This window comes from Rhinopithecus roxellana, chromosome 8 (assembly GCF_007565055.1).
Source record: "Rhinopithecus roxellana isolate Shanxi Qingling chromosome 8, ASM756505v1, whole genome shotgun sequence".
Lineage (NCBI taxonomy): Eukaryota > Metazoa > Chordata > Mammalia > Primates > Cercopithecidae > Rhinopithecus > Rhinopithecus roxellana.
In genome coordinates, this window is record NC_044556.1 from 117,968,991 (window position 1) to 117,996,291 (window position 27,301).

General features: G+C 35.5%; 1 protein-coding gene across 9 annotated transcripts in view; it reads left to right on the forward strand.

Moving 5' to 3' along the window:
• The window catches only part of DCAF6 (DDB1 and CUL4 associated factor 6), a 141,441-nt gene that overhangs the window by 65,223 nt on the left and 48,917 nt on the right, over window positions 1–27,301 (forward strand). For 3 of the 9 annotated variants that reach the window (XM_010371788.1, XM_010371781.1, XM_010371782.1), the window contains exons 8-12: window positions 3,133–3,226; window positions 4,526–4,645; window positions 5,190–5,450; window positions 16,297–16,467; window positions 23,875–23,934. In XM_010371788.1, the coding sequence (XP_010370090.1) occupies window positions 3,133–3,226; window positions 4,526–4,645; window positions 5,190–5,450; window positions 16,297–16,467; window positions 23,875–23,934 (706 nt within the window). The remainder of the gene's footprint in view (window positions 1–3,132; window positions 3,227–4,525; window positions 4,646–5,189; window positions 5,451–16,296; window positions 16,468–23,874; window positions 23,935–27,301) is intronic. The other 6 variants (XM_030935411.1, XM_010371783.1, XM_010371784.1 and 3 more) reach the window with 2 other exon arrangements.

Here is a 27,301-nt window from a genome sequence, read left to right on the forward strand (position 1 = left end):
TAGCTTCAGACTTCTATTCTGCAGCTCCCTCACCTCTCTCAGTTTTCATACATTAAAGAGATTTAGGACCTTGCTCTGGGTTAGGCTTTAGCTTAAGGGAATGTGATGACTGGTTTGATCTTCTTTCTAGACCACTCAGACTATTTCCATATCAGCAATAAGGCTGTTTCATTTTCTTATCGTTCATACGTCCACTGGAGTAGCACTTCTAAAAGTTCCTTCCAGAACTTTTACTTTGCTTTTACAACTTTGCTGTTTGGTGCAAGAGGCCTAGCTTTTGGCCTGTCTTGGCTTTCAACATGCTTTCCTCACTTAGCTTAATCGTTTCTAGCTTTTGATTTAAAGTGAAAGGCATATGACTCTTCCTTTCATTTGAACACTTAGAGGCGATTGTAGGGTTATTAAATGGCCTAATTTCAGTATTATTGTTGTGTCTCAGGGAATTGGAAGACTCAAGGAGGGGAGAGAGATGAGGAAACAGCTGGTCAGTGAAGCAGTCAGAATACACATAACATTTGTCAATTAAATTCAGAGTCTTATATGGATGTGGTTTATGGCCCCCCAAAGCAATTACAATAGTAAGATCAAAGATCTCTGATCATGGATCACCATAATATAGGTAGGATAATAATGAAAAAGTTTGAAATATGAGAATTACTGAAATGTGACACAGACATAACATGGGAACATGCTGTTGGAAAAATAGCACCAATAGTCTTTCTTATTCAGTGCAGGGTTGCCACTAAATTTGTAAAAAAAAAACCACAGTATCTGTGAAATTCAGTAAAGCAAAGTGGAATAAAATGAGGTACTATGTTTCAATTCTTTTGGGTAGTTCTCCTGTATACCCAAGAGAATTGAAACATGTTCCTACAGAAACTCGTACATATGCTCAGTTCAGCATTATTTATAATAGCCAATAAGTGGAATAAGTTTATTCATCAACCAGTTGACGAATGGATGAACAGAATAGGATGTCTTGCTAAAATGGGGTATTATTCGCCATGAAAAATGAAGTGCTGATACCTGCTACAATATGAATAAACCTTGAAAACGTAATGCTAAGTGAAAGAAACCAAACACAAAAGGCCATGTATTGTATGATTTATTTATGTGAAATGTTTAGAAAAGGCATATCCACAGAGACAGGAAGTAGATTAGTGGTTACCAGGATCTGAGCAGGGGATGAGTGGGGAGTGGCTGATGATGGTTTGTTTCTGGGATGATGAAAACGGTCTGGAATTATATAATGATGATGGTTGTACCGCTTTATGAATATACACCACTGAATTGTATAATTTAAAATTATGTATATTATGGTATGTTAATTATATTTCAATACAAAAATGTTTAAAATGGATCAGATGTGGTGGTTCATGCCTATAATCCCAACACTTTGAGAGGCTGAAGTGGGAGGATTGCTTGAGGCCAGGAGTTCAAGACCAATCTGGGCAACATAGCTAGACTCCATCTCTAAAAAATTTTTAAAAAACGTATCTGGTTGTGGTGGCACATCCACCAACTACTCAGGAAGCTGTGGCTGGAGATCATATTAGCTCTGGAGTTGGGGGTTACAGTGAGCTAGGATGGGACCACTGCAATCCAGCCTGGACAAAGAGTGTGAGACCCTGCCTGGGGGGGAAAAAAAAGTTAAAAATGTAAACATTAAAGGGAGCAGTCAAGAGTGATAGGTGACATAAACATGTCAAATAAGCTCTGAAAGATGCTGTTTGAGTTGGCAGTTGATTATTGATCATATTATTGAGCATTTTTGTTTTGTTTTGTTTTGTTTTGTTTTGTTTTGAGGCAGAGTCTCGCTCTGTCGCCCGGGCTGGAGTGCAGTGGCCGGATCTCAGCTCACTGCAAGCTCCGCCTCCCGGGTTTACGCCATTCTCCTGCCTCAGCCTCCCGAGTAGCTGGGACTACAGGCACCCGCCACCTCGCCCGGCTAGTTTTTGTATTTTTAGTAGAGACGAGGTTTCACCGTGTTAGCCAGGATGGTCTCGATCTCCTGACCTCATGATCTGCCCGTCTCGGCCTCCCAAAGTGCTGGGATTACAGGCTTGAGCCACTGCGCCTGGCCTATTGACCATTTTTATAATTGATCAATGAACTTGGCAATTGGTCATTCACTGCTGACTGGTGAGAATGAAGTTAGTGGAAAGATAGGATATCATTGGAAAGATTGACTACAGTGGATTGAAGGAGGAGTGGTAGATTGAATATAGAATTTTCTCAAGAAGCTTGAGTAAAGTGATAGCAAGAGAAAGGACTGTAGCTGTAAAACTGAGGTTTTATGAAGTTGAAATATTTTTTTTTCCTTAAAAATGATAAGAACCTTTAGCATGTTGTGACAAAGAACTGAGAGAGAAAATGAATGTAGGTATAGAAAAGAGAGAATAATGGGTCAAGCAGGATACTCAAGGAGTTGAAGGAATGAAATAAAAAGCACAGATGGAGAAATTAGGCTTAAATAGAATAAATAATACACCCCTCAAGAAAGGCTGGAAGGAGTTACAAAGTTGTAGATGTAGGCTTAATTTGTAGAATTCAGATGAAGAAAATGATGTCATTTTTATTTTCTCTGAAGTAGGAGGAAAAATTGTTAGAGGGCAGGAATGAGGGCAGCAGGATGGAATAGATGGCCTGAGGCAAGTCATAAAGGGTTGGAATAGATTCTGTTTGGGAATCGAAGAGTAAATTGTCAATAATAAGTAAAAATAATGAGGACTCCCATTATTAATTAGGTATGTGGGTAATTTACCTAGACTATATTTATCATCACAGTTGAAAACTAAGGCTCAAGATGGTTAAAAATGTCTTCCTTTTGTCAGCTGAAAGGTGATACGGGTGGGATTAGAAATCACATATACATGATTTCAAAGTTGCATTCAGACTCTTTAGGTTGAAGATATTAGATATAGGCTATCAACATCAGTGGATATTTATCCTCAGAATGGGTGCTTCAAAAGACTGATGTGGCTTATACCGGTGTCTTTCATATTTTCATGTAGATCTAATTTGCATACTCAAGAAGTCAGGAGATGGAAATAAATAGACATAAAGTATGTTTTAAGAGTAGAGTAGGTGAGTTTTAAACTTACATAGAATTTACCCGTTCTTATTTTTTAGTTGCGACAACCACCAGTTAAGCGTTTGAGACTTCGTGGTGATTGGTCAGATACTGGACCCAGAGCAAGGCCGGAGAGTGAACGAGAACGAGATGGTAACTATGATTTGGTCAGCTTTTCCTTGTATATGGTATTTTAAAATTCATATTTTAACTTCCAGTTTCTTCACTATTATAAATGATTCTGTAATGAACATTCTTGTACATAAAAGTATACTTATGCAAATATATCTTAGGATAAATTCTTAGAAGTGGAATGGCTGAGTTACTGGATAAGTACCTTTTAATTTTGGTAATTGTTATCAAATTACTCTCCAAAAAAGATGTGCTAATTTACATTCCCACTGAAAGTATAAGAATGCCCATTGTCCCATAGTACATTGAGTGTTGTCAGACTTCTCAATTTTTGCCTTTCTATTAGATATTAAGAGAAATGAAAACTCAGCCTAAGGGTTTTATATTAGCACATAAAATATTTTTTCTTTCTATCAAGTGCCTTTGATAAGCATAAGAAACTACCCTGGGAGCTTTAAGATAGCACACTTGAAAATATAATTAATCTATGAATTATAATTCTGTATAATTATGTTTTATTAAATTGGTCTGTAACCCAAATCTTACTATAATGACCTCTGAAACATCTTTTGTGATCAAAAGCATATTCCCCAATATATGAGCTACATTTATATAAAGGCAGTAAAGTGTAAAAGAAACTCTGATTTCACAGAAAATGTGAGGAGAACCGATTTTCATTTTAAATTATAAGACTATAGAATAGAGTTGTCACATTTTGAATTTGACATTACACTTTTAATTTGAAAATGCCCTTGGAAAAACTTGTTTACTTGCAGGAGGAAAAGGAGTGAGGGAGGAGACAAAATACTTTGTGGTTCCAGTTAATTTCAAATATCTGAAATTTTCTTATAGTAAATGATGATGAAAATAAATTGACTTTAAGGAAACTTCATGTAAAAATATAAGGCTATTTTGTGTCTGTACTTCATTATAATGCTTTAGGGGGAGGGAAAACCTTTCTTTTAATTTATTAAACTTAGAATTCATGAGCCCTTCTTGGCTGGCTACTCTTAGAACTAAAAATTTGGGTTGAGGTAGGAGGTGGGAGGTTTAGAGGTACCTAAGAATAAGCAAAGACAAGTGAGAGATGAACCCACTTCTCGAGAAACTTTACCATACACATGGAGAGTCACTCATAAAACAATTACTATAAAATGTGATGAAAGCTCTAATAGATTTATATATATTTGTACAATTTATTTAGGAAATTTGATTTTTTAAAAAATGCTTTCATTTAAAGCCCTTCAAATCTAGGTTTTTGTATTAATGAAAGATTCTGACTTGTTACTAAACTCACTGATAAGACCTATATTGTAATAGGAGAGCAGAGTCCCAATGTGTCATTGATGCAGAGAATGTCTGATATGTTATCAAGATGGTTCGAAGAAGCAAGTGAGGTTGCACAAAGCAATAGAGGACGAGGAAGATCTCGACCCAGAGGTAATTTTTCATATTAATTAAAGTCATCAGAAAGCTGGCAAAAACTACTTATGAAAGCCAGTTTTTATTTATATCATGTAAATTATACTATGTTTTACATCTGTAATAATCACAAGGTTCTTATTGTATGGTGTGAAGTAGTAGAGAATAAAAGGTATTGGACATAATTTGTCCCTTCTGGTGCCATTAGACCTAGTGCATAATCTTTTGCTTTTCTCAAAGTAAAGTAAAAGAATCTGAGATTCCCCATTTTAAGTGTTTTTTTAATGCGCTCTGAGAATGGAAATATTTAAAATTCTTTGTATAAACAAGTTTTATGTAATTGGAAAGATTGATTGCTTTAACAGGAATATGTTGTAGATAAATTTTTACCCCTCTTGACTGGCCTATTTTGTTAAATGGACCAAATCACCAGTGGTTATTATCACTGAAATTATATATTTGTGTGTGTAAATATAAATGTGTTTTCTGAATGTATCTGTTTAGAGTTGTTGATTTTGGAAAATATTTAAAATTTGAATTTGTGTTAATCTGTTTTTTGAAGGTGGAACAAGTCAATCAGATATTTCAACTCTTCCTACGGTCCCATCAAGTCCTGATTTGGAAGTGAGTGAAACTGCAATGGAAGTAGATACACCACCTGAACAATTTCTTCAGCCTTCTACATCCTCTACAACGTCAGCTCAGGCTCATTCGACATCATCTCCCACAGAAAGCCCTCATTCTACTCCTTTGCTATCTTCTCCAGACAGTGAACAAAGGCAGTCTGTTGAGGCATCTGGACACCACACACATCATCAGTCTGGTGAGGATATTCCTCTCTAAGTATGCTGTGGTTCATCTCATGATTTTTGATAATGAAAACTTCTTTACTGGCTATTTTGAAAGATACTAAATCACATCAACTTCTTGTTGGAATAAATGATCAAAATGAGATGTAATATATGGTTATGTAACTTAAACACAAAAATTATGTCTTACTTGCATGAGTTTTAACAAATAGCAGGAATCTTCAATTTATATGAAACAATTATTTTAAAAGTACAGGTACCAAAAGATAGTGTTTTGACATAGTTTAATGTGCCTGACTTAAATATTTATAGATTATTAGAGACCAAAATATCTTCTAGATTTGTTTGGTTTTATGTCTATATTAAAGTGATTATGAAAATATCAGTATTAGTTTCATTTTGCCTGTATTCTTGATTATTTTCCCTCAAATAATGCAGTACTTTTAATATACTCTCTATAGTGGATTTGATACGGTATTTTGTCCACAACATATAATTTAGCAAAAAATTTATTTCTCCAGTATTTACATGAAAAAATGCTTATCTTCTTGATACTTGATGCTAGTGAAAAAAACCTCTACATTCTGTTAAAATGCTATTTTCTTCCCAGTATTATAAATCCTCATGGTCAACTTTTTTCCCCTAACTATAGAATGTGCTAGTATTTATAATAGTAATTTTCAACAGATGTATCTACAGTTTACTTGGCACTTTAAACTATATACATGTAATTATAAAAACCAATAAGATATTTATTCATAGTTTTCTTTGGTTCTTCTAAGGAAGAATTTTACTCAATATAGAGCCAGAATTATTAGCAACTAGAAATATGAGCTGGCAGGCCTAAGCTGAAACCTATAAAAAAATTTCTAACAGCTTAGCTGCCAAGCTGTCACTTTATTCTTACATCTCTGGAAACTAATGCCAGATTACCAAATATGGGATGTTTTAATTTAAGCACTCTTTTATCGGTATATACCACGTTTAGTAATTCATTTTCAGTTTCTATGGGAATAAAAGCCAGAGTCAATTACATAACTGTTAACACTGTATGTATTTTATCCATAATAATAAGCTAAAGCTGAGCTACGGAATCAAGGTTTTCATACTCAGTCGACATAGCATTTTAATTTATGGAAAAATAAAATATTTTGGAAGATTTGGGAGTTAAGGGCAGAAGTTGTTAAAAGTTTGTGTTTCAAAGCAGGTAAAATTGGGAAAAGCAAGAATTTTTAAAGTGATAGCATTTTTGGAAATATTCTTGAACATTTTGATCAATTATAAGTTTTTAGGAAAACTTATCAAGAAGACTCAAGCTTACATTCAGCTTCCACTGAATCTCAGCTAATTCTAGTTGTTTCTTAAACATATTTATGAGTAAAGTATTTGGAACTTTTTTTTTTTTGGTTTGAGACAGAGTCTCGCTTTGTCGCCCAGGCTGGAGTGCCGTGGCGCAATCTCTGCTCACTGTAAGCTCCATCTCCCAGGTTCACGCCATTCTCCTGTCTCAGCCCCATGAGTAGCTGGGACTACAGGTGCCCGCCACCACGCCTGGCTAATTTTTTTTGTAATTTTAGTAGAGACGGGGTTTCACCATCTTAGCCAGGATGGTCTCGATCTCCTGACCTCGTGATCCACCCACCTCGGCCTCCCAAAGTGCTGGGATTACAGGCTTGAGCCACAGCACCCAGCCTGGAACTTTATTTTTTAAAGCTATTTAATGCATTTTAATACTGCATTTCAAATTGCTAAATTCCTTTCAATATTTAATGTAAGTATTAAATGTGACAGTCATTTGAATTATTGAAGGAAAAATATTTTTGGTGATCATGTGATGATTGTTGAAACACTACTCAGTACTTTTACTCATAAATTATTTATAGAAAGTAAGGAAATATTTTTAACTGGGAGATTATTGAGAGAATTTTGGTTGACTATGCTATAGATAATTAGAATATTTCCATGTTATCAAGACAGTATCACTATTGAGATAAATGATTTGGTGTTAGATGTAACATCTAAAGGTTATGTCTGTAATTGTTGTGGTAACAGCTTTTTCTTTATTCTGGAGTTCAACAGTTCAGCAGTAAGGACTTTGTTTCTGTTTTTGTTTTTTCTCCAGTCTCTTTTGCATTTGCCATAACCTAAGTCCAAATGTGTTTGTGAATATTGGGAACTGTCCATTGGTTGAATGTAGTAGATGGGAATGTCAGCTTAGGACCATGATTTCTATTATTTCCCTGCATAGAGATAGAGAAAATGATAAAGTAGGCTTCTATCTATACTCGCCTTGCTGTGGATACCTTTTTATATAAGTGTTTATCCCTTCGCTTTACATGTCCTCCATCATTTTTACTGATAACAAAGAAAGGGACAATGGGAATATGAAAATTTGCTGTGCTCCATCTCTAGTTGAACCTAATTGTCTGCCTTCTCTTAGTCTACAGTGGAATCACTGAATGATAGTGAAGAAAGTTATGACCACAAATTTCAATGGGTGCTCAACACTGTATCAGAGCAGTCTCACACTGTTGCTCTCCAGCTGTACAAAATGACTATTTTACACCTTCATGTCTCTCAAACTTTAATACTCCCCTTCATCCTTGCCCCACTTCCAGAGTCTAACCTTTCATTCACAGTGAAAATAAAAGTACTCATTTTCCTACTATCAATAATTTCCAAGCTTTCCAACATCTGTACTTACATTGTGATAGAAGCAGAAACACATTTTGGAAGAAATGTGTCTGCTCCTATCAAAAGCTAGTCAATGTAGTTGCCATCCCTTTCCAGCTTCTCAAAGACTTTGCCTCTTCTCTTGCATTATCATTGCCTTTTTTTTTTTTTTCCCAGATTGGTTTTTTTGGCCTTAACATGCTCTTATTATCTCTTTTCTTTAAAAATTTTGTCTTAATTATCTCACATTCCCCTTCAGCTACTGCCTTACTTGTCTGCTGCTTTCATAATGAGAATCCTCAGAAGAGTTGTTGATAGATGCTATCTCTATTTTCTTGCCATCCTTCTTATTGACCTTATTATCATCTTATTATCCTTACTAACCAACCCCAATCTGCTTTTCAACACCGGTTTTCTCTGAAACTTTTAATCAAAGTCACCAGTGACATTTACCAGTTTAGTGGATATTTCTCTGTTAGTACCTTACTAGAATTTTCGACCCGGTTGCATTTAACATAGGCTGTCACTCCTTCTTGAAACACTTTCCTTTCTTGGCATCTATGATATCATATTTGCCTATTTACTCTTACTAATTCTGGTGGGTTTTCAGTAACTGTTGTTCATGTTTCTTGTTCTATCTCCTTCTGAATATTATAATCGAACCGCTTAGTTCTGGCTCTCTTCTCTTCATATGCTTTTTCTCTGGGTGATTGTGTCAGTTCCCCATAGCTTTTAATATTTCTCATAAATTGATGACTCACAAATATGTATCAGCAGTCTGATCTTCTACCCCGAGTTCCAGACCCTTGTGTTTGACTGCTATTTTGACAGTATTTTTTTGTTACTGTTGTACATCTTTTTTTTTTTTTTTTTTTTAAAGACAAGTCTCACTGTCGCCCAGGCTGGAGTGCAGTGGCATGATCTCAGGTCACTGCAGCCTCCGCCTCCTGGGTTAAAGCATAAAGCAGTTCTCCTGCCTCAGCCTCCCAAGTAGCTGGGATTACAGGTTCCTGCCACCACACCCAGCAAATTTTTGTATTTTTAGTAGAAATGGGGTTTCCCCATGTTAGTCAGGCTGGTCTTGAACTCCTAACCTCAAGCAATCCTCCCGCCTCGGCCTCCCAAAATACTGGGATTACAGGCGTGAGCCACTGCACCTGGCCCATTGTTGTACATCGTAAATTTACATGTTCAAACTAAAACTTAATGCAGCCTCCTACCCTTCCTGTTCCCTAATTGGCTCCCTCTTGGTCCATTTGCTTTTTTGAATAACTTGTGAGTTATTCTTGATTCCTTCCTTTCCCTCAAGTCCCATGCCAGTTCATCAGCAAGTTCTGTCGCTCCTGTATCTAAACTATATCCTACGTCTTTTCATCTCACCATCATTTCTTGTCTCTTAATTGATCTCCCTGTACCTACTGTTGTTCCGTTATAATGTATTCTCCATGCAGGAGCCAGAATGAGTATTTTAAAATGTTAAATCAGATTATATAACTTTGCTGTTTAAATCCCTTCAGAGGCTCCTAATTGCATTTAGAAATATAACTACAAAAGAGAAAAACAATCAAACTCCTTACTGTGGACCTATAAGAACTTCTATGACCTGCCCTTCCCTATCTCTCTAGCCTCATCTCATTTCGTTTTCTCAGTACCTGATGACTGTTACACTCTAGATGTACTACTTGTTTCTTTCGGGTTACCAAAACATTTCGGTGCCAAATTCTTTCTTTTCTTTCCCTTCCCTTCCCTTCCCTTCCTTCCCCCTCCCTCTACCCCTCCCCTCTCTCCTCTTCCCTCCCCCACCCCGCCCCTCCCTCTCTTCCTCCCACTTGCTTGCTTTCTCTTTCTTTCTCTCTCTCTCTTTTCTTACTTCCCTTCCCTCCCCCTTCCTCTCCCCCTCCCCTCCCCTTCCCTTTCTCCTTTCCTGTCTTTTCTGTCTCTCTTTCTTTCCTGTCTTTTGTTTTCTTTCCTTTTTACACTTTGTTCTTAGTGTTATTCTCTGTATACTTGGGAAGCCCTTGTCCTGGCTTATCACTTGGCCAACTTCCTTTTCCTTGGGTCTCAACTCAAATGCCGTATAAGACAGGTCTTTCATAACTACCCTAGGTAAAGTCCTCTTTCCTTTTTCTTCTTGCTGAAATTTTATTCTCTTTTATATAACCGTGTTATTTTCTGAAAAGCACTTATAAAAATTTGTAATATTTTTCACTTTTGATTGTTTATAACATTTCTTTTACTATAATAAGCTCTCATGAAGACAGGATATTGTCTATCTTGTTGTCTCTGAGTAAGCATCTTTTTTCCCCAACAATATCCACCCTGTAAAGATACGATTTAAAGTATGATGAGACATTTTGTTGTCTTTAAGCTGATATAGACTAGATAGGATATATTTAGCTATATTTTAGTCTTTAGTTTATACTTTTAGCCCCAGTCATTTACTCTGGCTGTTTCCATTAAGTTTCCAAAATTTGGTAACACCCAGAAGAGAGATGCTGTGATTAGCTGTCTAACCATTTATCATTTTGGATCCATTGTTTGCTTTTGACTGTCTAAACCACATAGGATTGAGTAGATAATTTTTCTTAGATTGTTCTGAAGACATTTTAAGGTAACTTACAGAAATACTTTAAAAAATTGTGTGATTTTATATATATATTTCTGTTTGTCCTTTTCACTCATATGAGTGTGTATATATACACACACACACACACATATATATATATATATATATATGTATATGGGTGAATATGGGTATGAAATATGGGTATGAAAATAATTACTTGAAGCTGTGAGTGAGTTGAATATGCAAAATGAATGCCCTGAAGAATGGTAAATCTGGAGGGGTCACAGTGTTGGCTTTGGAGTTTTGTAGCTAAATTAGGAAGGTAAGTAGACTGAAATGGAATATAAAATCGGTTGATAGATTTTTTTTTTGCTTTATCCTTTGTATTCTTGAATTTTATTTTAATTCATAAGTCAGATCATTTGAAACCATGTTCTATATACCTCACCCAGAATTTGAAGACATTTTGATTTTTATATATCTTCTTTTCTTTAACATTTAACAAAAGACTGCTTTTTAAAATGTGATTATAAAATTATATATTTAAAACTGAGAAAGATACGACCATGAGCTAAGACTGTATAGGTTAAAAGACAACCTTCATAATTTATAAAAAATATTTCAAAATAACTATAAATCTTTTCTTCTCTTCTCAGTAAGGCCTTTCAGATGTCTCTTTCAGTTATTTCTGAAGTTAAGCCTGGAAATGTTTTTATTTAGTTCATGATTTGTAATTTATTCTCATGTTAAGAATCTTTTCATAATGAAAGACTATTAAATGAGGCATTTTTCCAAGTGTGTTATTTAATTTTTTTCTTTGGTTTCATTTTAACCTGTTTAAAGAATATGATTTAGAGAAGATGGTAACTTTGAATTGGATGGGGATATCAGTATATATAAAATTCACCTTTAGGGCTCATATTGAGATATGAATCACTTAAAGCTTCCCTGCCCTGTGTTTTTAATTAAATAGACTACTCAGACCATCAGAATTTTTTTTTTTTGAGATGGAGTCTTGCTGTATCACCAGGCTGGAGTGCAGTGGTATGACCTTGGCTCACTGCAACCTCTGCCTCCCAGGTTCAGGCGATTCCCCTGCCTCAGCCTCCCGAGTAGCCAGGACTGCACACGCGTGCCACCATGCCTGGCTAATTTTTTTGTATTTTAGTAGAGATAGAGTTTCACCATGTTGGCCAGGATGGTCTTGATCTCCTGATCTCGTGATCTGTCCACCTCGGCCTCCCAAAGTGCTGGGATTACAGGCGTGAGCCACTGCGCCCAACCCAGAATTTTTTAAAGATAGTATATGATGTGGTCTGTGTGTGGATTCCTGCTTATTTAGTCATAAGCAGGAATTACAAATTTATTTTGGCCTATGTAGAATTATTATAGCTAAATTGAGCTCTGTAGAAAAATTGCTGGAGAAGAACTCGGTTGTGCACCATATCAAAGCAAACCTTTCAAAGCCCCAAATCCAAATTATAGCTTCCTTAAATGGGATAAAGGTCTAGTCTAGTCTAGTCAGATAGATATAGGCCATTTGTAGGTTAGAAACAAGTGGAGAGGCCGGGTGTGGTGGCTCATGCCTGTAATCCCAGCACTTTGGGAGGCCAAGGTGGGTGGATCACCCGAGGTCAGGAGTTTGAGACCAGCCTGGACAACATGGTGAAACTCCATTTCTACCAAAATAAATTAGTTGGGCATGGTGGCACGTGCCTGTAATCCCAGCTACTTGGGAGGCTGAGGCAGGAGAACTGCATGAACCCAGTAGGCAGAGGTTGCAGTGAGCCAAAATCATGCCACTGCACTCTAGCCTGGGTGACAGAGTGAGGCTGTGTCTCAGGAAAAAAAAAAAAAAGAAAGAAACAAGTGGAAATATTAGGTTGATGGCCATTTTGGGGGGAACCAAAGAAGAGAACAGAGAAACATGCACAAGGATCATTACCAGGACAAGAAGTAGGTTGGGACTAGAAGACAGATTTATAGCAGGCAGATAAAGTGTCACCAAATTAGATATAAAAATGATCCAGAGTCCAGGACAAAAATACTGTATGTATTGTAGAGGCAGGATGTAAGGTTAGAACCAAGTGGACCTTTGTTGGGTCAACTGTAGCTGTTTTTATTGTTCTTCTGTCTCAGAGGAATTAAGCCATTAGGAGAATAGCCTGTAATCTTTCAGAAGAAAACAAGAATAGGGTTTGTAGTTTGAGGAGATGACAAAGTACAATTTTCCTGTAGCAGTTTGTAATACCTTGTTGAATTTTTGTCATCGTTGTTTTTAAAATTCAATCCAAGGTATTTATTGTATTCAATTTTCAGTTTGGCTCATGTTGACAAAAGCTAATTCTCCAAGCATTTATCTACATTTACAAATTATGTATGTTTGTGTATATCTTTTTAAAGGGTGTAATATGTGTGTATGTTAACTGCTTTAATATTTCAAGCTGCTAGCAGAACTGTTATTTAGTCTGGTATGTCTCGTTGAATTTTTAAATTCAGTACTTGGTTGTCCTAGTTAATAGCTACGTGGTGACTTCTCTTCCGAGCCTGATTTTGTTTTTAATCTAAGGAGAAAAAAGCCACCATACAAGCAGCCTTAAAAGCAGATAAATTCTTATTTAAAAAGCACTGGAAACATTGAATAAATGGTTCATAAGATTATCACAACTAAATCTTGATTTTTTTTCAAGTTTCAGAGCATCATTACATGTACTGAGATCTTGCTGTTTGCCACTTCACCAAGTTGGTTCTGGGATGGAGATTTATGTCCTCATAAAACATTTGGTAACTCAGTAGAGAGGGTTAATTAACACTCCAATGAAATTGATGATATTTTTCTGCTTTTTTAGCAAAATTTGACATATATGGCCTCTCTCTTGTAGATTCCTTTTGAAGTTTAAAGTGACAAACTTTATGGCTGTATAATAATGCTTTATTTTTTATTGCTAAAAGCATTACTGTTATGCTGACTATAAATAAGGTATCTGTACATACCTGAAAACAAAGCACTGTGCCACTGAGCATCACCATTTGTTTATCAATGAATACTATCCTATTAGTACTGGATAATTTTCTAGAAAGAACTAACAGTGAGTGATTATGATATTGTGAGTTGTTAAATCTTAACTACCAATTGGGTAATTTAACAAAATGCTTTATAAATAGAAGCCATGGTAACAAGAAATTAGTACCTGGCATTATTGATTTCTGAAACAGTAAACCAAATTTTTTACTCTTAGTATCTGGAGAGGCTGAAAGTTTATTTGGTAGTTTGTGTAATTTCATGCTAGTGTCAGAAATTCTCTGTGCTCCTACCACCAAATCTAACTGTTGACATCTCTGTGCATATTTTGTGCCTCCCTTTGATTATAATTAATGAGGTTTTTATGGACCTATTCAAAACCAATTCCTCCTCTGATACACTGGAACTTAACTCTTTTGGTTTACTCAGGGACATCATTCCTGTGGTTTTCCATTTTTTTTTAAGCATCATCTTTCTCTCTCCTTCAGTTAAACATTCTCCATCAGAATACAGACATGTATATTAGCTCCCAAACTAAAACCACAAACTTCTCTTTATTATTATTATCATTTTTTGGTGGGTCTTGCTCTGTTGCCCAGGCTGGAGTGCAATGGTACAGTCATGGGTTACTGCAACCTTGACCTCCCTGGCTCAGGCAATCCTCCTACTTCAGCCTCCCAGGGTTCCACAGTGTGCATCACTATGCCTGGCTAATTTTGATTTTTTGTGGAAACAGGATCTCACTGTGTTGCCCAGGCTGGTTTCAAACTCCTGAGCTCAAAGTGATCCTCTCACCTTGGTCTCCCAAATTGCCGGGATTACAGGCGTGAGCCACAGTGCCCTTCCTGCCTTCCCTTGATTCTTTATAACCCCGACAATGATTTTCCAATTTATCTGTTCTCCACTAATCGCAAGAGTTGTACAAAGAATATGTGTACTTTGTGTCTCTACTTCATCACCTGCCCTTTCTCTTAAACCTGCTGCTATCAGATTTTGGTCCTTATTATTTAATTAAAATAGCTCTTGTCGAGGTCATCAATGACTTCCATTGTACAAAATCCAGTGATTAGCTCTTAGTATCTTTTTTAGTATACTGGCAGCATTTGACACAACTGCTTACTCCATCCTTTTTGACACAATTTCATGACTTAGCCTACAGAGCTCTGATCATTCAGTTCTTCAGCTCTCTCTCTCTGACTTTTCCTTCTTACTCTTTCTAGAGGTTCTTTTTCCTCTTAAACATTTGAATGCCTCAAGATTCAGTTCTTAGACCTCTTCTGTGTCATCCCTTACTCTTGAGGGGGCTTAAAGGGACATCCAAATTTATATCTCTGAATTCTAGACTTTTATATTCAGTCCCTACCTAATTTCTCCACTTGGGTATCTATTCATTCTTTCCCCCAACACTACTTGTTCCTCCATTGTTCCCTACCTTAATAAATGGTTACTTGTTTTTCCTGTTACCTAGGCCAAAAACTTTGGGATCACTCTACATCCAAACTATCAGCAAATTCTACTGCCTTTAAAATGTATTGCGCATTCCTATACACTTGCCCCCTGAGCATTTGCACTTGGTCTTTTCTCCACCTGAAACACTCTTCCTCCAGGTATCCATGTGGTTTACTCGCTTATTTCCTTGAGGTGTTTGTTCAAGTGGTGCCTTATGAGAGAAGCTTTCCTGAGTTGCCATATATAAAATAGCCCCTGCCCTGCTGTCACTATTCACTATCCCCTTTACCTTACCCTGTCAATTTAATTCATAGCAGTTATCCCCACATAACACAAACACATATGTTCAGCATCACGTGTGCCTGTGTATTTGCAAATGTCTGTTTTTCTCTCAGAACATTAACTCCTCAAGAATAGGGACTGTTTTGTTCAATATTTCATTTATCCCTAGAGCCTAAAACAATGCCTCATACATAGACGACATTCAGTAAATATCTCTTTGCAGAATTTAATGTTGTTTTTCTACTGTTCATCTGTGATCACTTCAGATAAAGGTCAAGAAAATATTGATTATGTAAATCTTTTTGAACTTGAAAAAATTTTTGAGAATGACAATTCTAACATGAAATATTTAGCTGAAGAATATATAACTTTCACTTTTTTAGAGCTCTTCTCAATAAATTCTGAGTTGTTTCCATATGCATAACTTTTTATCATTTTAATTGAATTTTATTATTTGATTGAAGTTAATGAAGCAACTTAAATTTTTGTGTATAAATCAGATGACTTAAATGATTTTTTTCAATTTTTGTTTCTTTCCTAATATCATTTTGTTGTATGTTCATTTTGAAATCTTTTGCTTATGGAGGACTTTTTATTTCCATTTGGTTAATTACTTAAATATTCCTAGAGAAATATATGTATCTAATTCATTGTAGTTAAATAGAAGCATTTGGTTGTGTATGTATGTATGGTTTGTCTCATAATTTAATGACCAGTAATTTCTTCTTTATCAGTAATTTGTTTATAGTATTCCTCTGTGAGACATGTGTTTTGTTTATATCCTTCCTCTTTTTAAATGTATAATCAAATTCTTATTATTCTCTATTTTATTACTATCTTTTCACCTTTCTTTTCCTATTTGTGTCAGAATTTTTAAGGGGCCCTGAGATAGCTTTGCTTCGTAAGCGCCTGCAACAACTGAGGCTTAAGAAGGCTGAGCAGCAGAGGCAGCAAGAGCTAGCTGCACATACCCAGCAACAGCCTTCCACTTCTGATCAGTCTTCTCATGAGGGCTCTTCACAGGACCCTCATGCTTCAGGTTATTAATGTCAAGTGTCCTTAAGCAGCTGATAGAATTGTTTTTTAATACTGCTACTGTGTAATAAGGTGCTTCCCTTTTCCCGTTCAAAAGGAGAGCTAATGCGCTTGCAGCTTACCCCTCCCTTCCTTGCATATGGTGGTATTCAACATCATGTGTTAGGGGGACAGATTGGCAGCAGCATTTGCCAGAGAGATGAATATAAAATGATTTTAAAAGTTGTAATATATTTGGAGAGGGGCAAATAATTATTACTTTTAGAGCTGATGAGCTCTTTTTGAATAATTAGTGAATTTAGAGCCTGCATTGATCTTTCTATTGAAAGTTCTCGTATGCTGAAACAAATCTATGCTTTATGGCTCCTAGCTCTTCTTCTTCTTCCTCTTTGAATGTTAGCCAATATTCCTAAAACCTAGTAATGCTAGATTTTAGAATTATAGTATTATTTGGCCATACTAGCATGCTGACTAAATTATTTCCTTCTGTCATTATTTGAAAAATTTCAATATTTGCTTTCTTATTCCTCCATACATAATCAAGTTTCCGATATTTAGGGCAGCAACAGTACTCCACAGTCTCATGTTCTTTGTTTTTTTTTTTTTTTGTTGGTTTTTTTTTTTTTTTTTTTTTGAGACGGAGTCTCGCTCTGTCACCCAGGCTGGAGTGCAGTGGCCGGATCTCAGCTCACTGCAAGCTCCGCCTCCCGGGTTCATGCTATTCTCCTGCCTCAGCCTCCGGAGTAGCTGGGACTACAGGCGCCCACCACCTCGCCCGGCTAGTTTTTTTGTATTTTTTAGTAGAGACAGGGTTTCACCGTGTTAGCCAGGATGGTCTCGATCTCCTGACCTCGTGATCCGCCCGTCTCGGCCTCCCAAAGTGCTGGGTTTACAGGCTTGAGCCACCGCGCCCGGCCTCATGTTCTTATTATGCTATGAAACTGTAATAACACAGTAAAAATTGTCACTCTTTTTTTCTCACTGAGTCTTTTAATGCCCTGTCATCTTATGACCAGAAAGTTCATGATGCTCAATAAACATTTGTTAAAAGAATTAATGAAAGATGTATTAATAGCACAAAATAATTTATCATCTTAGTTATTTCAAGATGGGTAATAGATACTGTAAATCCTGTAGTATTATATGAATATTATAGTAGGTGTAGTAAGTTATTTAGGAACAAGAATGTCTAGGTTCTCATACTAATGAGTTTATAATGCTTTGTTTGATATGCTTTGTTCTGCTACCCTAAAGAGTGATGAGTTTGGGCTTTGAGAGTTCTAATTTGATTATTTGAAACTAATTTATATATTGGTAGAATTGGACAACCTCCACTTTATAATTATCTTTTCTAGTAAGTGCTATGGTAACAAAAGCACGTTTTATAATATGTGGTAAAATTAAATAAATAAATTTAAGTCATTGTAATATAGATACGATGTTTGGGATAAATCATAAACTTGATTTTTAATTCAGCGTTATATTAATGGAGTATCAGGCAGAGGCCTCTGATTTTTTTTTTCCTATGGGGAAATATTTTCCTATACTTTAACAATTAACAAGAAAATTTGATCAGATTACAATAATGACATTTAATAAAATATTTTGATTTTCTTTGCTCTATATAAACCTCTAGCAAACATGTTTTAAAGGTTAAAAAATCATGAAACCTAAAAATCAATAAAAAGAAATATAAAATGTCCCTACATATATAATACTAAAATTTAGCTGATTACAACTTAGTATTAAAATGATCTTGAATATAAAACAAAACTGCCTAACAGGAAAGAAGTATACATTGTAGATGTTGGAAAAATATTTTGAGATTCACTAATCTTTTGTAACTAGTTCACGAATTTAAATTGAAGCAAGCCGTTTTTAGAATCAGAAAGCTTTAGAGTGAGTGTATGATTTCTGTGAAGTTAGATGCTGTCTTTCCAACTCTAAGTGTTATTCTATTTAAATATCTAGTTTGGCAACAATAGAAATTAAATATATGAAATTCAACAGGAGGGTAGGTTTTAATTGAGTAATAATTACAAAATTTTATCTTATACATAATAATTAAATGCAGTTTTGTATATGGACGTTAATTGATTCATTCTTTTATGATAGATGTTACTGTTAGCCATACAGAAAGCACCAAAATTAGCCTCCTAGATTTTAATTTATTAATAATAGAAGAATGTGCATTTGTCATATGTAAGAAGCATAGTTTTCCATTATACGTTGGTATCTTTAGAGTATCAGTTAGTGGTGATAGTGCCAGTAAAACATATTTCTGTTGTCTTCTCACCTGTGTAAGTGTTTTAGCTGTAAGATGTTCAAAGGAGACATTACTATGATTTGGAAACCAAGCCATTTTTAAAAGTATAGAAAGAATTTTTGAATTACATTGGGGTAGCCATTTTATTCTCTTTTTAAAATATATAGAACTCATGGAAATATTTTGTGAAATCGGTAAACCTAATTTCTTTAGGAAAGTGAGATCAAACCTTGAAACCACTTTGTAGAAATAATCACCTACATTTTTAGTGGGATCAACTGGGAAGGGGCCTGATGCTGGTTGAGGATAATCCCAGATGGAATATTATCTATTTAGTTGCTGATATTTCTTGGCAGTTGAAGACTAAAACACCATTCTAAGGCACCAAATGATACCACCTTAAGTTTCAGACTGTTTAAAATGAGCTATATAAAATAGGTGTTAGAAGATGTTAAACAGTGGTTTTTTATTTCATTTTGATTGTTCACTCTTTGTCATCAGTCTTATGTCTAAGTTCCAATATAAATTTTATATACTTAGACAAGTATATAAAAGACTTAGAAAGTATATAAAAGTAGCACTGTTGGGACTTAAACATGAAACAAGATAAGGAGCGACTACCCACCTGCTTGCTCCTCCTGCTATCCCTAAAGCTCCTCCGCTACCTTTTTCCTCTGAAGCCCAGTTTGCAAGTCAGTGCTTTAAAAGAATTTTTGACACCTATAAATGATAATTCTTTAGAACTAATTTCCAAAATATACGGTTTTTAAAAATTAGAATATATCATTTAAAAATATTTTTACTTAGGTTAGTTTTTTTAAAAGTCTGTCTTTTCTAGACTAATAGGAAATACACCACAACTCATTTAGGAAATACACCATAACTTGTTTTCTAGACTTTTAGGAAATATACAGTAACTTGTAAAATCCTTAGCAAAGAAATGAATTGGCCTTTAGCACGTCAGTGCCAGGGAATTAGATTGCCTGAACTCTTGTCCCTGGCTCTATGACTAGATGACCTTGGGCAGGTCGTTTGGCTGCTTTATGCCTCAGTTTCCCAATTATTGATTTATTTAGCTTGCTGTAATTTACAGAGACCATGTAAGGATGGGTTACACAATACAGTATATATAAAGTTACCTACCTAAGGAGAGCAGTACACATAATAATGTACTATCTTCTTTCTTTTTTTTTTTTTTTTTGAGATGGAGTCTTGCTCTGTCGTCCAGACTGGAGTGCAGTGGTGCTATCTCGGCTCACTGCAACCTCCACCTCCTTGGTTCAAGTGATTCTCCTGCCTCAGCCTCCCGAGTAGCTGGGATTACAGGCACTTGCCACTATGCCCGGCTAATTTTTTGTATTTTTAGTAGAGATGGGGTTTCACTGTGTCAGCCAGGATGGTCTTGATCTCCTGACCTCGTGATCCACCCGCCTCAGCCTCCCAAAGTGCTGGGATTACAGGCGTGAATCACCACGCCCAACCAATAATGTACTATCTTAATTGTAGTATGTTGTTTACTACTAAAAAATGTCCTCATATAAAGGCCCCATAAGGTTAATAGCATTCAGGGTTTTGAATGAGCTATATGTACATTTATCAGATGAATGCCCCAAACAGGTGTGGCAGAGGCATTCAGCATATGGCTGATTTTAAGCCCAACTCTTTTTTTCCATTTCAGGTCCCCTGAAGTCATGGGTTGCTGGCTCCTGCTCAGAGTGACAGCACCCTGTGGAGTCTGCTGGTACTGACCTAACCACCACAGAGCCCCACTGGAGCATGGAGCCAGCCTAGAGAGGGTCAGGTAGGAACTGTTTTTTCACTTTATGGCACGGTTTTACCAATTGGAAAAAAGTAATTTTTATACCCCAAAAGGGTATAAAACATTGGTGATTGTTTTTGAAAAAGGGCTTTTTAAAACTGAGCCATATTGGAAAAAATCAGCACTTACCCGATCCTGTGCAAGCAGGCTCTATACAACATCAGATTTCCCAGTGTCCATAGTGACAGTCACATGGAAGCACTTCTCAGATGGATGCATTGGATCTATGTGTTTGATGTTTATAAATAGTTAATAAATTAGATATGATGTTAGTCTAGTTCTGCCAGCACTCCTTAACTACCTTGAATGACAGAGTCCAAAGCAAACCAGTGATGAGTCTTTTAGAACTTTAAACATAATAATATGCTCCAGATGTTTCAGAACAGCTTTGTACCCTTACTTTTCATTCAATATCATATGTCTGAAAAATAGTCAAGTAATGATTAAATGACCCATTCCTATGTGCTGTCTAAATATTTTACATGATATTACATCTTCAGAAGAACACTATGTAGTGGATATTGTGATTATCCTCATTTTACAGATGGAGAAACTGAGACTTAGACAAGTTAAATGACTTGCCCAGGGTTACAATATTACTGAGTAGAAAAACCACATTTGAACCCAGGAAGCGTGGCTGAAGAATCTTTGTGATTTGCCTGTTAGACTCTAATTGTCTATTTTTTCTACAGTTGAGAAAATTCTGGTGTCAGGGGGCTAAAGAATTTTCTCAAGACCAAACCACACATTTTTTGGAACTACACAGTAATTGACCATGAGACATGCTGAGCTTAGTACTGAATGAGCTTTTGCTTAAAGTTTATCTTTACCTTAAAAAAATTTACAATGCTAAAAACTTCAAATAAACTGACCAACCATATTACGTGTTAAAATAAACCACCATTGGACCATATATTCAGGTTTTGATTTTGTGAGTGTATTCTCTAGAAGGTATTTCCCAGAGAGGTAGAGTAGAATATGCCAATAACTGAAGCAGTCAGCTTAAACTAGTAATTACTTTTTAAAATATTAGCCATTCTAATGGTTATTGTGTTAATATTTGCAAATATTTATGTAAGATAGGAGTTATAGGTATTGTACTTATGAATAGTGGTTAAAAAAACATGTCACTTAAAATGTTCATATGACAGGAAAATAATCCTTCCCAAAGGAGTTGTGTGTTCCCAAGATTACAAACCGAATGAAAGCAGTGACCAGGAAGGATTTCTTCACAAAATTAATCTTCAAGATGGGAGGAACAGCAAATGCCTCAGAAATACACAATATCTATGGCATACTAAAACCAAAAAGAAAAACCCTTTTAGTTTAATACTTTGTCTTAACATAGCTTTAATATTTTAAATACTTCAAGAGTTTGAAAATACAGTTTTGTAGAGATGGCAGCATTCTAGATCCTTCATTAATAGTTTTTTTCCCCCCGTGACTTACTCTTTCTTAAATTTTATTAAAAATAAGATAGATTTTATCTCAACAAGATCTGTACATTTCATGGTATTTTTTAGAAAAATTAAATATTTGAAGATAAAATTTCTTAGAGAGTTTATAATTTTCTTACAGCTCTTAATTGTTAAATGAGGGCGCAGTGAAATGTATAACAAATCCAAATGGATGAAAAATATTTTTCACAGATTTTTAGGAGAGTTTTCCAATATTTATTTTGCTGTGAGTCACATTTTTCTTGTTTTTTTAAAGAGTTTGATTTTTTTTCCTAAAGACCAATTTATCTGTTCTTTAAAAACAACATAGATGGTAGTGTTGAATCCAACTGTGAAACATAAATGAGAAGTCATCTTAAGAAAGTAAAGCATGACTAGATTAGGGAACTGATTGAAATGCTATCGTTCCCACTTTCTTTTTTGTGTACTATAGATTTGTTTAACTGAATGTTCTGATGAAAAAGAGGTGATAAGTAAGGATAAGTAAAAGCTATTATTCAAATAATGATCATGTTTTGTCAAAATCTAGTAAGAGAAAAATACATGAACAAATTGGTGATACCAGAAGATGGAAGATTTAAAGTTGATTCAAATGGTACCACTAGCAGGATTCAGACTTTTAAATGTACAAATGCAAGCAATCAAATCCTATAAAATCAATGTGAATCCAGGATATATTGGAAAACTCTTAGCTATTCAGCTAAGGACAATCTTAAAATACCTACTTTTTGGGGAAAAAATGTCATTATGAGCAGAAACTGGTGTTGGCCAAAAGTGTTTTGTTAACATTTGCTAAGAACTAGAGCACAGGATATTAGAAACTGGGAATTATTCTTACTGGTTAGGGAGAGTTGTGCTTATTACCTATGTTTCTCTTTTACTGTAGCCCTGTTGGAACACAGAATGGGCCACCTCCTTCTGTTCCCCAGTGTCTTGCTTAGGTTTCTAGATCCCCAGGCTGATTAGAGAGTAAGGAGAAGCTTGGGCCTAAAAAAGTTGCTAATTATTGTCAGAATCAAGTTTAGAATTAAAACTTACTAACTTCTGATGAGTGCTCTTTCCGTTTTATTATGCTGCCTGCCTTAATACCAGTGTTTTTCAAACAGTAGAAACCACTTATAAAATAAATTCTTACATAGAAACCCAGCATATTAAAAAGATAAGAACAAAGCTGTTCTATTTGAAGCCAAGGTAGGAAGTGTAAAGCCCAGATCATTAAGCCTTCTCCTTGTCTCTCTTTTCCTTTCCCCACCAGGTAACTCTAAAGAAACTTGAGCCTTTACATAGTATAGTTTTAATATGCACAATATACTGTAGAGTTTTTAAAGTCATGCACGTTTCTGTAATGGTAATTACCTCATTGAATATTTTTCCTATAAACCATTTTCTTTGTATAAATCTTGATGTTAGCTCCTTGTTCAGCCCATAGTACAACAAACAACATCTCTCAAAGTATAGTGAGCATTTCATTTCATGCTTCGAATCCTCCAAGGCAGGATGAAAACCATCTTAAGGAGCTGGAGAGGGAGTTTGAGAAGGGCAAGGAGTCTTGTGTGTAGTGAACTAGATACTCCGTTTCTAATTTATCTACCTTGCACCTTGTGCCTCTGCTGTATGAATTTGATAAAAGGTGTATGCATGGAAATAGAAGAATAGTTTCTCAACTCATTCTCAAAGTTACTAAATGCTTGTCTGGAATAACATCTTAAGCACATGGCCCTGCTTACTCACTGCTTGGGAATCACACTACATTACTTACTTCTATTCCCCAGCCTTATACATTTGTTTCTTAAGCTTAGAGATGATCATGACATTGCTGTGCAGTTTTCTGCTGCTTACTTTTAAGTTGAAATCTCGTTTTTGTTTCAGATTCTCCTTCTTCTGTGGTTAACAAACAGCTCGGATCCATGTCACTTGATGAGCAACAGGGTGCGTGCAACAGGAGATGCGCTATGCCCATCCATCCATAGCTTTATTGCAATGCATAAACTAAGCTTTCTCACACCTTTCATAGCATTTCATTTTGATTATGGTCTTACAGTCAGTATTTTGTGAACTAAATTACAATAGGTGGTATTGTACACAAAAGGTCTTTTTGGCCTACACGAATTATTTTCTACGTAAGTTAATTTCTACCTTTGGCCCTTGATGCCAACTTTGAACTCTCTCCCTATAACAAAATTGTAATGGACATAAACTATATCCATTTTTAAAATTCTAGGTATCTGTCATAAAATTGTGTAGAACTTTGGGTGTGAGGTTAACACTACCTTGTTGCTTATGTAGGATAAGTTATTTAAACACAGTAATATTCTATATTACTAGATTGCTTTAGTAATGATTCTTGGTTTTATGTCTCATTTATCTGGTAGCCAGTTTCCTGATAGCTTTAACTAAAGAACATGGTTACAAACCCAGAGGTAAGCTCAAAAGCTATCAATCAGAAGCTGCCATTTCCACTTGTCCTTTTCAGTGTGGGAAAGGTGTAAAATCAATCTCCAAGCCTTGAATAGAGCCTCATGAAATAAACAGGTTACTTATTTATCAGGCTTTATTACTAGCAGATCAAATACAGCACAGAGAAGTATTAGTACAGGAAGACATTCTGACATGAAGGGACATCTGAAAAGGTTGGAGATAGGAAGACTATTTAAAAACTAAAAAGACTATTTAGTGTTAGCGCAAATGTTTTACTGTCTCACCTCAGATTTAATGAAGTATTTTAAATATATTGTGACAAAGTATGATAAGTAATTGTAGTTAAGTCTTTAAGAATAACTTAACACGATACTCACTTTCTCTATTTAAAAAGGCAGATTGCTGGATGTGGTAGCATACCCCTGTAATCCCAGCTACTTGGGAAGCTGGGGCAGGAGGATCGCTTGAGCCCGGAAGTTTGAGACCAGCCTGGTCAATATAGTGAGACCCCGTCTCTTAAAAAAAAAAAAAAAACTAATTAACTGGGTGTGGTGGTGCATGCCTATAGTCCCAGCTAATAGGGAGGCTGAGGTAGGAGGATTGCTTGAGCACAGGAGTTCAAGGATCCAGTAAACTGTGATTATGCCACTGCACTCCAGCCTGGGTGACAGAGTGAGACCCTCATCTCTTTAAAAATAAAAAAAGGCTAAATGATTGCCTTTATATATTTTACAAATGTTCCTTTCAAAAACATTTTTTTAAAATTAGCACTAAAGCCATAAGATTTGGTTGACTGAAAGTTTACATTTTAGATGATTCATATGTCAGTAGTAATGCAGAAATTAAATATTGCTGTAGAACTTACTTGGTGTGAAATAGATCTAATTTAAACTATAGTCTGAGAGAAATATTCAGAAACTCATTTTAAAGTGAATTAGAAAACTTCTTTTGTACTTCTGATCTTAAATTATTCCTTAGGGGGCCAGGCGTAGTGACTCACACCTGTATTCCCAGCACTTTTGGAGGCTGAGGCAGGCAGATCGCCTGAGGTCAGGGGTTTGAGACTAACCTGGCCAACATGGTGAAACCCTGTCTCTACTAAAAACAAAAATTAGCCGGACGTGGTGGACCACGCCTGTATTCCCAGCTACTCAGGAGGCTGAGGCAGGAGAATCGCTTGAACCTGGGAGGTGGAGGTTACAGTGAGCCAAGGTTATGCCACTGCACTCCAGCTTGGGCAGCAGAGTGAGACTCTGTATCAAAAAGAAAAATTATTCCTTATGAACCTGAGACAAATTTCTGATCTTAAATTACTCCTTATGGACCTGAGATGACCTGTATTACTATAAGGTTTTCTGTTCTTGAGAAAGAATGAATGAATTGGTAAATTAATTTGCAAACTAAGGAATTAAGCATGTTTTATTTTATATGTTTATTACAGAGATACTAACAACGAAGAATAATTAAGGCAAAACACAACTATAGCATACTTATATTAGACTACCGTTTATAACTACTGTATAATTAAAGGATTTTTTTCTAAGGATATATGGATATAAATAATATATCACTATCAGAGATTTTATAGCCAGATTTATATTCTAGTTGATCACGTACAATAATTTTCATAGTGTTAAATATTCAGTTTGTTGATACTTAATTTACATATGATGTGGGATATGAGAGGAAGAGAAAAATTATGATTAACTCCCAGATTTTTTACATCATTGCCTGGGTATGGTAAATGGTAAGGCTATTTACTAGTGTTGAGTAGCTTGGAAGTAGAAATCAGGTGGTTCTTTATCTTTTTGACTATGTAAAGTATGATAAGCATTTTAGTCATGTAAGTAGAGGTGCTATGTAAGAAGTTAGTATTGAGTGGCTTTGGCAGAAGCTGCACTGTAGTAGACTATCAGAAATGTAGCTTTGTAATAAGACCTCTGAGCAGAAATATTCTAATGGTGGAAAATATATCTAATTAATTAAATCCTGAGTTTTTACATACCTTTTTGTTCATCAGCATTATAACTTTTAAAGTACTAAGAACTTCACATTTCAGGCTCCCATTACCTAAAGATAACTTCTAAAAGTGAGTAGAGACTGCCCGCCACCATTTGTCTCTCCTAGACTAATGGAATAATCCCTTTACTAGTCTTCTCACATCCACTCAGGCTATAGTCTATTCTCTACCAGCAGCCACAATGAAACTTTAAGATGTAAATATAATCATGTGATTCATCTGCCTAAAACATTGTAATTGCTTCCCATAGCCTTTCAAAAGAACCGAAACCCATACCTTGGCTTACAAAACCTACATGACTTGATTTCTATATCTCTAATTTTGTCTCAGGCCACTATCCCATCATTCACTAAGCTCTTGCCAAATAGACTTACTTTCATTTCTTTTAACACGCTAACTTCCTTTCCCTTTCAGATCCCTTGTACATGCTGTTCACTCTACCGAAACTATTTTTTTGTTGAGCAACTTCTCATTTTTTAAACTCACTGAGATATTACTATCTCAAAAATAATATAAATTCACAGTCTCTAGTAGGTCTCTTCTTTTTCTTCCCTTGTGACTTGTTATTTTTCTTCATTGCATTTGTCAAATTTGTAATCATACATTTATTTAGGGGATTGTTTAGTATCTACCTTTCTGCATATTCTCTAAATACTTTCATTTACTATAATTTCCTCTATGACTAAAATCATATGTTAGGTGGTAAATAATATTTGTTAAATAAGTGAGTAAATTCTTTAAGCAATTAATTATTTAAGAGCTGCAGGGATTACTTCAGCTTGGGAGAAATGTGATCAGATTTACATATTGGAAAGATCATTTTGGCAACATTACAAATGATTGATTGGAAGGAGTAAG